The 12,191-nt window shown below is 35.3% G+C and overlaps 1 protein-coding gene and 2 non-coding genes across 3 annotated transcripts; 2 read left to right on the top strand and 1 right to left on the bottom strand.

Annotated features, from left to right (window-relative positions):
- The first annotated feature begins 186 nt into the window (after window positions 1-186).
- hpo-27 (Maestro heat-like repeat-containing protein family member 1 homolog) lies at window positions 187-11,686 on the top strand. Its single transcript, NM_001276520.4, has 15 exons — window positions 187-273; window positions 422-573; window positions 622-934; window positions 1,260-1,341; window positions 1,387-1,606; window positions 1,901-2,425; window positions 2,798-3,173; window positions 3,606-3,797; window positions 3,844-4,657; window positions 5,791-5,893; window positions 6,042-6,212; window positions 6,583-6,699; window positions 8,866-9,551; window positions 9,602-10,865; window positions 11,054-11,686. Exons 1-15 carry the CDS (start codon window positions 240-242, stop codon window positions 11,309-11,311), a joined length of 5,307 nt encoding a protein of 1,768 aa, NP_001263449.1. The 5' UTR covers window positions 187-239; the 3' UTR covers window positions 11,312-11,686.
- 21ur-13804 lies at window positions 8,633-8,653 on the bottom strand. Its single transcript, NR_131384.1, has one exon.
- A 112-nt stretch (window positions 11,687-11,798) lies between the features above and the next one.
- On the top strand, window positions 11,799-11,974 carry Y76G2B.1. The gene has a single exon (NR_101559.1). It is a non-coding gene; the product is annotated as a small nucleolar RNA Y76G2B.1 (small nucleolar RNA).
- Window positions 11,975-12,191: the final 217 nt, after the last annotated feature.

The raw sequence follows: 12,191 nt of genomic DNA on the forward strand, positions 1-12,191 counted from the left end.
AGCCAACCTTCAAGAGAACAACTAATAGGTTGTTAAAAATAATATTCCTAATGTCTGTTCTGAATATTTTCGGTACAATTTTTGAAAAAAATTTCAAAAAAATATTCTTTCGAATTTTTTCTTAAAAACTTATCTCTTACCTTCAGTTTCCTCGGTTAATTAAAAATCCTAGACTATTTTATCTTTTTTCAGTCATTCCAAAATCTATGTAAAGTGGATTGCATCGAATCAGCAACAAAATGGCAGCAACCAGCCAGGTTTCTAGCTTGTTGGGTAAGATTTGCTTTAAAAATGTTTTGAGACCTGAAATTGGATTTTTAATAATTTGGTTTATAAATTTGAAAGAATTTAATATAAAACTGTAATTAAAATATCAGTTTCGTAGTAATCCCATCTAATTATTATATTTCGATAATTTCAGACCTGATAATGAGTCTTCTGGACACAGCAACCACCTACCAACACCAAGAAAGTGTGAAAAATGAAGTAGCAGAATCATTGAAAACAATAGGATCACATCAACCAAATGTTCTATTAACTGCGTGTCATCAATATTTATTACAGAATCCCAAGGTATATTAATTTTCTTATTAAAATTTTTTGAAAAAGTAAAATTTTCAGCTCGGTGCGTTCAAACGGGCGTTTGTTCTTCAAACAATTTCAATATGCGTAGATAATTGTGAAGTAGTTTCGAAATTAGATGAACAAATAATAATGTTGATCATAAATCTTGCAACTCAAGAAATGAACATGACAAAAGATACTGACGTTGAATGGGCAGAATCTTCGATGGAAGTTCTTGTTACTCTGGCAAAGAATACACGATTTGTTAGCCACGTCATCGATGCAATTCTACAGAAATTTCCACCTGGACAAACGACAAGTCCTCATCGATATATAGTGTTAACTATGGCTACGATTGCAGTTCATAATCGTGAGTTGTATAAAAATAGGAATAGTAGTAGTGCCAGTGTGGAAGTTGCTCTAAAAAATGCCTAAAGACCAAATATCATAGTAAAAAAATGTTATAAACTGTCTGCTTTTGAAAAGTGGAAAAATCTCAGTAATTGCCATTTTTGAATGTCAATAAATTGTTTTTTTTTTTCTAAAATTTTTCAATAAAAAGCTAAAAAGTCTTACTATGGTATTCGGCACCATAGTGGTTTTTAACAATTTCCCCACTGACGCTACTCCAACTTAAAATTTTTAAATAAATAAATATCCCTTTTGATTAATTTATCAGCATAAAAATATTTCAGCATTCGGTTTGGTTCCATTTCTAACCGATATTCTTTCCCGAACAGTTCCTCTTCTACAACACGTGAAAACGGATCCGTTAAGGTAACTTAAAGAAGTGGTTTTAATTACAAATATTCAAATTTTTAGATGTGCATGGGCTCGAGCTATTTGCTCATTCTGTGAAGCAGTCAGAGAATGTGAAACAGAAAGGCCAAAAGAAGCATCAGAGGAATATATTGGTGATCATTCACGTCCAAATTCAGCATCAGGGCATTGTCAAGAAGTATCGAATAGAGCCACTTATTCCGATCAAACCGAAGCAGTTTATGATGTGATTTTTAGTTGGATTTATAGCAAAGATCCCAAGGTAAGCTAAAATATCATTTACTATATATAAAGCGCTTATTCCGTTTGTCCATAGTTTGTAGTCTATGTAGTCTTTGTAGTCTGCGAAGTTTTAGCTTCTGGAGGGATGGTGAGTTGGGGTTAGTGTAAGGATATAGTCGGGGTACTGTAGTGGTACAATAGTGGTACGGTAGGAGTACTGTATGATTACGGTAGTTTCAGAAAAATTTGTTTTCAGCTCCAGAAGTCGGGGGCCGCGCCGAAGGTGCGGTCCACGGCTGGTATTAAGATAAGAGACAATTCATTTAATTTTTAGACACGTGGAGAAGCTGCAGAATGTGTTGGTGAATTGTGTCTAATGATAAAACAAACTCGCCTGGTTGAAGATGTTAAGAAAATTGTGACAAATATGATACCTTTATATCGAAAATCATATAACGAATCGCACATGATCACTCAAGGAATTTGTCGATTTTTAGAAGCTGCATGTGTCGATGAAACATGCCCATTGGAACCATATCTTGAAGATATTCTTAATGCACTTTTCCCAAATGCTTGTCTCGATCCAGATGATACTACAGTAACCCTTAGTACTCAAGCAATCAAGAATCATTCCGAAGCTTTTCGATGTTTTGATGTTGCTGCTACTAGATTTGCTGATCGAATTGTATACTATCTTCTACATAAAATGCAAAACGTTGCGGATTCTCAAAAACTTGGTGCTATAAACGTTTTGAGACATCTTCTGAATGCTACTGGGCAGCATATGGAAGATAAGAGATCTCTATTGACAATGGGATTGAAGAAACTTCTTGCTGCTGAAAACACTACTAGTATTCGAGTAAGTTTTTTTAAAAATAATTTTTGAATGAAAAAATTAGTTTTCTGAGATAACCGACATTTAATATATGCCCTAAACGACAGAAAACAATTAGTATGCCAAATATAAATGAGAAAAAATTTTAATGAATTTTTTTTTAATTTTTCAAAGATTGCCGACAAATAGATTAACTCAACCCGTTATTCATTTTCCAGCTACATTGAAAAAAGAAACCATTAAAAGTTTTTAAAAATCTATAATTTTTTACAGTTATATTTGAAATATTTGGAGACAGGTTCTCTGTCATTTAAGACAAAAATCCCACAGACGGTTATATATCTTAAAAAGAAAAAAAAATTCTAAGTGCATGTTTTAATCACCATCAAGTCACAGGTCAAACGAGCAATAGTTCAACTTTGTGTCGCTCTTGCTGATCATTCATACGTGGATGCAGAAGGTGGAGACTATGTAATTGCATTTCTTGTAAGAAATCTTGTTGGACCAACTGAACAAGAATCCGCAGCCAAGAAAGTTGAAGTTGATGTTGCTGGGTTAAATCAACTACGAACACAATGTGCACAGGCTCTCTATACAATTGCAAATACATGTGTTTGTGCGACAAAACTTTTATGGCCATATCTACTTGAATTTATATGCTGTGAAAGGTATACACCAGTTGTTGGAGATTTGTGCAAGTGTTTGAGAACATTAGTTAGTCGAGAAGTTGAAGCTGGACGCAAGATGGACTATGTTACAGGATTTGATAATCGTATGTTTATTTTATATTCTTCATATTCTCAAAAATCAAGAAAATTGTTAAAAAACCTGTACGGTACGGTCTCGACACGACAAATTTCTATTGAATGCGATAAAGTACGCGCCTTTAAAGAGCACTGTAATTGAAAAATCTCGTTTCAATGATTTTTTCATAGTTTTTTCACGATTTGTTAAAATAATTTTTAATCGAAAACTGAAATGTCAACGAAACTTTATGCGGAAAGTTTGAAGCTACAGTGCACTTTAAAGGCTCACACCTTTAAAATATGTTCAATAATAAGTTGTCGTGTCAAGACCAGATTCCTTGTTTTTGGAGAAAAATTTCACAAAAAAAATTCAATTTAAAAAATCAAATTTCTCAACAAAAAACTCGATTTTTTCATTAAAAAAAACGAAGTCTTTGTAATAACTTAACCATTTTCAGCTAAAGTTGCTGGTCGTCATGCAGTTTTTGCACGTCTTTTCACATCTTTTTGCAATGCTCCATTAAATGGGCTACTCACAAGACGAGCTAGAGAAGCTGGTGGTCTCATTCAGGCAGTTGCACCATGGTTCCACCCTTCGATGGAAGGACCAGCAGCTAGATGGAGTGAAAAGTTGGAACCTTTGCTGGATGGTAAGGATCTTTAAAATCATGTCATACATAGTTATTCTCAATTCAGAATTATCTACAACTGTATCATCCGGTGATTCTGCACCTGCTGAACTTCGTGGTCGAAAGATTGCCAGATGGCATGAAGCATGTCTTGATTGGCTCTCAGCATGTGTGGCAGTTGTCCCAGAAGGAGATTGGAGACAAGATTTGGCTGCTGCGATGGGAAAACAATTGGATATGTACAAGGAATTGAGCGATGAAAAATCATTTTTATTAAGATGTCTTGGAGTTACCCTTGCACGGATCACCGCGAAACAATTTGTAATAGATCATATGATGCTCATGTTCAAATCAGCATCTCATTCCGTGTTGACTGAAAGACAAGGATGTGCACGTGGAGTTGGATCTATAGCTACTTCACACATGGATTTGATTCTTATCGAGCTTGAAAATGTTAGCAAATGGGAGCATGCAAGGAAAAGTAGCGGAATATTTGGTTTCATCAAAGACACAATGCCAATTCGACAGTATCCAGATATTGAAATGATTCATCTTCGAGCAACTCTGATGCTGTGTTATGGACATGTTGTGATGGCTTGTAGTTTGGATACAATTACCCAGAGACTACAAAATACAATTATTGTGTTCCTTCGAAATTATTTCGCCAATTCGAAACAAGAGACTGTTGTACGAGAAGCTATGTTGGAGACAATGCGATTGATTGCTACTGCAGTACATCCATCAAGAATCGGAGGAGAATGGAAGTTTGAGGCAAGAAATGAATTGTTAGCGTATGCAAAGGATTATTTGAATGGGGAAACACCGGAATGGTTGACGAGTTCGTTGAGATTGTTAGCTTGTAAAACGACAGCGGCATTAGTGTAAGTTATCATGTTAATTTCGATTTTAAAAATTGAGGTGTGCTATCACTTGTGGGTTTGTCTTAGACGTCTAAGAGTAGTTCAAAATTATGATTAAATGATCGGAGAATAAATACTTTTAGCTGTCAAAAATTGATTTTTTAAAATTAAATTCAAATTTAATCACAACAGAAAACATTCTTCACGAATTTACTTCAAGTTAGCAAAATAATAATGATATTTAAACAGTCCCAATCACAAAATTCCTATTTTTTGTCCGCCGAGGGCGCTGCGGCGGCGCGCAAATTAATATACCTTGGGATTCTGTAATAAATATTGATGACACGCAGTTAATAGAACATTTGGTTGATGTGATCCTATTGTTTTCAATGATTCTGCTACTTCATTTTTCACACTTTCTTGGTGTTGGTAGGTGGTTGCTGTGTCCAGAAGACTCATTATCAGGTCTGAAATTATCGAAATATAATAATTAGATGGGATTACTACGAAACTGATATTTTAATTACAGTTTTATATTAAATTCTTTCAAATTTATAAACCAAATTATTAAAAATCAACGAAACTAGGACCAAAGTTTGGCCAACGTTTAGTGGGATAGTTTGCACTGGAAAAGTTAAACTTCGGTCAGACTTGGGCTAAACTTGGATGAAAATTTGGCTAAACTTGGGTAAGAAGCTGCTGAGAGCTAAAGTTGGGCAAGAAGCTGCAGGTAAATGCCGAGACTGTAGTACACAGTCATATTAGTGAAAATATAAAAGGAAACTTCATAAAAAATCCATGAAATACGAGAAAATTTGACTGAAAAACGAGAAAAAATCCACAAAAAGGTGGAGCCTATTTTCAGATTTTAATTATTTTTGCACAATTCTGGCATTCAGTCTTTTTTTGCGTTTGTAAAATTTTTAAAAGTGTTAAAAATTATGCAAAACTAGAAAACAATGAGAAATATCTGAAACTAAACTCTACCTTTTTATGGACTTCTTTGGGGTTTTCAGGCAAATTTTCTCGTGCTTCTTGAATTTTTTCCTTTTACAATTTCACTAATATCTCCGAGTACCACAGGTTAGAAAAATAAGCCCACAAGTGATAATTCTTTTGTTAATTTTTTAAAACAAAAACCATTATTATTTCAGACAACTTGAACCTCCATTGTCTCCAGCTGATATTGAAGATATTGGAACTGTTCTAACTAGACAAATCCTTCCAATGCAAAGAGAGAAAAGTGGCTTGAAAACTGTAAGTTTTTTTTGTCATTTTACGGACATTCTCCCTAATATTTGGTTCCTTCACATCCTTCTTCTGTTCCACTATCATTTTGACCACTTCTCACCTTAAAACTCAATCTCTAACAGTCCCAGTGGACTCGGTTCTTCTTTTCTTCCAGCTCGCTTTCGATATTTTCGACTATGCTTCCTCTTCAGTATTCTCAACATTCAGTGGATCAAGCAGTTCTCATACAAATATTTACATGACACCTCCATTAACTGCCAACTCAGTTGCCGAGGGACCAAATGGAACACCGATACATCAGAGACATCGAGGAATTGGTGGAAAGGTGCTGATTTGCTGAAAAAAGTGTGGTCTAACAGAGAGTGTTTCCAACAACTACATAACTCATTATTTTTCTTTCAACTTTCTATCGAACTTTGAATTTTGAAAATACTTTAAAATTGAAAAAAAAAGTTCGACAAAAGGTTCGGAGAAAATATTGAGTAAATCATCATTATTCGTTTATAATTGTTTTTTGCTACTGACATGGCTTTTTGTTTGGATATACTTTTTTGGTGCAACACATGGGAAACTTCGAATTTCAAACGTTTTCTATTTTTTTAAATTCAATTAAAACTTACCACAATAGAACATTCAGAGTACGTTTGAAATTTGAAGGCATTATTATATTAAAAATATAAAAATTTTATTTACAGATGGAAGATGACGAATCTGCTACAATTATGGACGCAACAATGCATCAATATGGTCTCGCATTAGAACAAATTGTTAGAATGGCTCCAACCACTCAAACTATTATGATCCTTCTCAAAGTGAGTAGTTCCTAAAAATTGGGGTTTAAGGGAAAATCGAAAAATCAAAAAAAAAAAAGTTCAGATAATTAATTGGAAAATTGACAATAAAATTCAATTTTTATAAATTTCTGTTTATGTTGATGAAAAAATTATATTCATTCAAACATATTTTTTTTAATATTAGAAAAATAAGCAAAATTGTGGCAAATACTCTTTTACTACCTCATCTTTTACTACGTTGCTCTTTTACTACGGTTTACTCTTTTACTACGGCCGTATTTTTTACTACGTTTTCCAATTTCGATTTTTTACTACGAAATGTATATTTTACTACGGTCGTTTTTTTTTACTACAATGGCAGGTTGGATTTATTACTACGTTTTGTATCTTTTACTACGATTAACGATTTTTTACTACCTAATGAAAAAAAGAATATCAAAAGTTGGAATTTGAAAGTAACCTTGTAGCAGATTTTAGGTATAATTACAATTTCATTCTGAAATCAACATGAAAGTTTCATAGCTGTGTTCTTTTTCCAACTTTTGAAATATACTATTGTCTGAGCGGTTTTTAACTGAATCCGACGATATCATAACGGGAAAATGAAATTTATGAAAATTTTCCAAACAAAACTATTTTGAAACCTTATTAGGCACTAATCAGTTATTGTAGAAAATCTCAATCTGTCGTTTTTGAAAACATTCCTGTCAACTTTGTGATTTGGCATAATAATAAGAAACTAGACAAGTAGGGCTCTATATACCCACATATCTTTTCGGGCAGAGGGAATGTGAAAAATTAATCAATCGCAAACTTGTTAAGCTTAAGATAAGGAACACTTTTCCCGGCAAACTATTTGAAAAAAAATCTGAATGGATCCAGATTCGAGCCAGCAATGACTCTACTGAAGAGCGCGCGCTTTACCACTTCTCCAAACAGACGAGTGGCGGCCGCGGTTCCAAGGAATATGTGAAACCAACCGAGCTGTACGAAGTAAGAAGCTTCCATTACTTTTTCAGATATTTAGTTCTGAAAACTTTGTCAACTCACCTTATCAACAACTAAATGACCCTTCTTGTAGTTATTTCTACTGGAAAAAAAAGAATGTGCCTGTTAATAATATCCTGCGTATAAACGTTGTTGTCCAGTGAAAACCTTGTTTTCAAAAACGACAGATTGAGATTTTCTACAATAACTGATTAGTACCTAATAAGTTTTCAAAATAGTTTTGTTTGGAAAGTTTTCATAAATTTCATTTTCCCGTTATGATATCGTCGGATTCAGTTAAAAACCGCTCAGACAATAGTATATTTCAAAAGTTGGAAAAAGAACACAGCTATGAAACTTTCATGTTGATTTCAGAATGAAATTGTAATTATACCTAAAATCTGCTACAAGGTTACTTTCAAATTCCAACTTTTGATATTCTTTTTTTCATTAGGTAGTAAAAAATCGTTAATCGTAGTAAAAGATACAAAACGTAGTAATAAATCCAACCTGCCATTGTAGTAAAAAAAACGACAGTAGTAAAAGATACGAATCGTAGTAAAAAATCAAATTCGGAAACCGTAGTAAAAAAAACGACCGTAGTAAAAGATACATTTACACTCAAAATAAGAAAACTGCGTGGCGTGTACGGCAGAAAACCTAATATTTAGGCCCCGCCTTTTTCTCGTCCACTCACTGAGAAAAGGCAAAAATTCGGGGACCAACCAATATCAGGCCGCCGACATCCTGCGGGTTCCGCGCGCCGCTATGTTTAACTCGTTGTGGGCGCGGCAAGCTGTCTCCGCCCGCTGCGAGTTAAACATAGCGGCGCGCGGAACCCGTGAGATGTCGGCGACCTGATATTGGTTGGTCCCCGAATTTTTGCCTTTTCTCCGTGAGTGGACGAGAAAAAGGCGGGGCCTAAATATTAGGTTTTCTGCAGTACACGCCACGCAGTTTTCTTATTTTGAGTGTAGTAGTAAAAATCGAAATTGGAAAACGTAGTAAAAAATACGGCCGTAGTAAAAGAGTAAACCGTAGTAAAAGAGCAACGTAGTAAAAGATGAGGTAGTAAAAGAGTATTTGCCCAAAATTGTAAAAAAAATTTTTTTTTTAGTTAAAAATAGAAAAACCGATACCTTTTATTGGAACTCTGTATGTTTTTCCAAATTCAAAATAATTTAAACAATTTTCCAGATCCTCCTCCCATATTATGGAAAGCAAGCTGATCATGAAAGAATTCGAGCAGTCGATATGACAGTCCTGGTTCTACGTGTTTATTATGAATGTGCAGAGGACATATCATTGGGGCATGCTTCAGATTTTGAGCCATTGAGCTCACTTCTCGGACGTCTGGCTCCACGTCTTATTGATCTTCTTGCTCATGTTCGACTTCAAGCCTTATCAGCAATTCATTGGACACTACGACTTGCCTATATGCACAAAGGACATGGAAGAGATGCTGATCAAAGTCTATTTTCTTATTCTGGATTTGTTGAGAAATATTTGACAAGTGGAGATGTAAAATTAGAAGGACAGAAGGAAAAATTGGCAATTGAAGCAATTGCTCAAATTATAGAATATCGACTTCCTCAGTCTCAAATGCAAATCTATTTGTCAGCAATATTTGAAATGCTGACAGATCGACAAAGTCACGTGAGTTCTGCGGCAGCTCAACTTCTCACCTACGCAGTAATGGCAAGAGGAGCAACACTCAACGCTGAAGCCGAGATTCTTGTGACAAAAATGGTTGAGAAACTGGCAGATATACATCATTGCGTACAAACTAACACTGATGTCCTTGCTGCACTTGTTGCGTTCGCTGTACATCAACAGCAAGCTGTATGTGATGTTCTTTTCAAGCAACCACTTCCATATTCGATGTGAGTTTTTTTTTAATAAAAAGATAAAAAGGAACAATTATATTTTTCAGTAACATCACGGACGCTTGGGAATGTCTTTCTCGGGATAAACTTCTATTTGCTGTAATCCTCGATCATCTCACTGAACTTCTTGGTGCAAGTCTTGATCAACCCTTTGAACTGATGGATTCTGGTGGAGGTGTTTCTGCGAAGGTTGTCAACGTGGAACCATGCACTTACGTCGCAGTTTTGGCTGAAGTCGTTAAAAACGGAGAACCAGAATCGGCACTGATGGAACGTCTTCCATTAATTCTCACTCTTCTCATTCACTTTATTTGTTCAGTCTCGGACACTCAATTTCCAGTAATGCAGAAAGAAGGTTCAAAGAATCCACTGATTATTACACCCGATCTTCGGAGAGCTGCTGAAAAGCCAGCAGGAATGGCTGTTGCTGCTATCAAGAACCTGCTGAACCGAACGAGATCTAATATGGTAATTGAGGATATGAATCAAGCGAGAGCATGGACTGACTGTCTTGACAAGGATTCTTTTATTCAAGCAATCACTGTTTTTATTCGATCTCTAGTTGAACAACGTCCTGCGTGGGTTTCCCCACTTGCAAAGACGATGGAAGAATATGCGAATAGTGAAAGTGAACCACGTCGGCTTGCTGCAGTTATCATTGCAGCATCGTTGATACGTCGAAGTACTTCTGAAAATGGAGAATTCAATGAACAACTTCTGGTCAAATGTATACGTCGTCTCGAAGATTCTTTGACAGATCCAAGCCTTCGAATCCGTAAGCTGTGTGTGAAGGGTCTTGGAGAATTATCTGAATGTTCTTCAACTGATGTTATATCAAGATTTGTGCATATGGCTGTAGAAGCAGCGATGTCTGGATTAGATGATCATGGAGATCGTAAGGATACTGTAGCTATTGAATCCATAATGGCATTGAATAAGCTTGTCCAGTTAACTAACAATGATCAGTTAAAATCAATACTTCCACTTGTTCTACTCAAGATTCGACCATGTTTTGAGAAAGATTCCCACACTCTGCGAGCAGCATCATTCAGTTTATTTGGAGAGCTTGGATCCAGAGTTGGTGAGAACAGTGAAGAATTCAGAGGTCACCTACATACAAATATTGTCTCACTTCTACTTCACTTGAATGATGATTTCGAAGAAGTTCGACAGAACTGTGCTAACTCGATATATCGGCTTCATGGCCTGCTCACATCCCCGAATGCATCAATATGTATTGAACGTGAATTGAAGGATGGAAAACAACCGGCCAGCTATAATCTATTCATCAAGGATTTCGCTTCAATTTTGGTATGGCATTTTGATTTTTGATTTCTAGAATTAATATTACCATTTTATTGCAATTAATTTTGGGTAATATATTGGGTAATATTGGGTAATTGGTAATTAGTTAGGTAAAAAAATAGGTAAAAAGTAAGTGGGAAAATACATTTTTTTTTAAAATAAATATTTTTAGAGAAACCAAAATTAATTTTCAGGCCAACTCATTTCCTGATCGGATCAATCAATATGCTCTCGCCACTTCCAATTATTTCAAAAGTTCAAGTGCCAGAATACGGTGTAATGCGGCACATCTTACTGGATGTCTTTTGGATGGACTCACTGCTCCACTCAGAGCTACAATCAGTCGAGAGCTTGTATTCACTGGACTCGTGGCTCTTCTAAAAGATTCTGAGGATGTTAATGTTAGGATTTCAGCAACTCGAGCTATTGCAAATTTACACGATTTTCATTAATTGTTGTTTTTTCTTTAATTGTTCCCTTGAAGTTTTTTTTTGTAAATAGGTGCCTATTCCCCCTTCCCTTATCACTTATCTGTGATTGTGGTGCTTTTCATCCCTGCTTTTGATTGGGTATTTTTTGTTGTTTTATTTTGACATCGAACACATTTTCCCCCGGTTAAGATATATTTTCTCTAGTCCCTTTATAAGTGCCCTGAAACTTTTGATTCTAAATCTTTGCTGAGTTTCAAATCCACAATTCCAGAGGCCAAACGTTTATTTTCGGGACCATGTCCTTTCCTTTCCATCTATAAGGGTTTGCATCACTTTTCTTGATTTTTTGTTACTTTTTCTTGCATTTTGTATCAATTTGATGTTTCCTTTTAATGGCTTGACACCCCCCCCCCCCCCCACGGACCGTTTCATTTATGTGCATGTTTTCTATACATTTTGAGTAATAAACACGGATAGTTTAATCGCTCAAACAAAGTCACTATTTTTGATCGATTTCTGATCACATTCACAAGTCATGTCGGCTTCCCATCTATGACACCCACGATTCTCAGGGAGGTGTCATGGGAACTCAGAATTCCTGAATTTTGTAGCATAAAATATTCAGGAATGCTAAAAGTAAATTGAATTTTCATTTTCTTCACATTTTTTAGTTTTCGAGATATTTTGAATCATCCGCCAAACGGACAGGTACAGTAACCGGCAACTCTTGAATTTTTGAAAACCATCTTTTACCAAACTGTCTACAATTTTATGTCAACCATGTTAACAGCTAGTCGATATACTTTTGTTGAGCCTTTTTTCGGAATTAAAAAAAATCGGAAAAAATACCCTGCTGTCATGATCTTCACCGTTTTTCCTATGAGTTTCGAGCATATCTTAA

This window comes from Caenorhabditis elegans, chromosome I (assembly GCF_000002985.6).
Source record: "Caenorhabditis elegans chromosome I".
Classification (NCBI taxonomy): domain Eukaryota; kingdom Metazoa; phylum Nematoda; class Chromadorea; order Rhabditida; family Rhabditidae; genus Caenorhabditis; species Caenorhabditis elegans.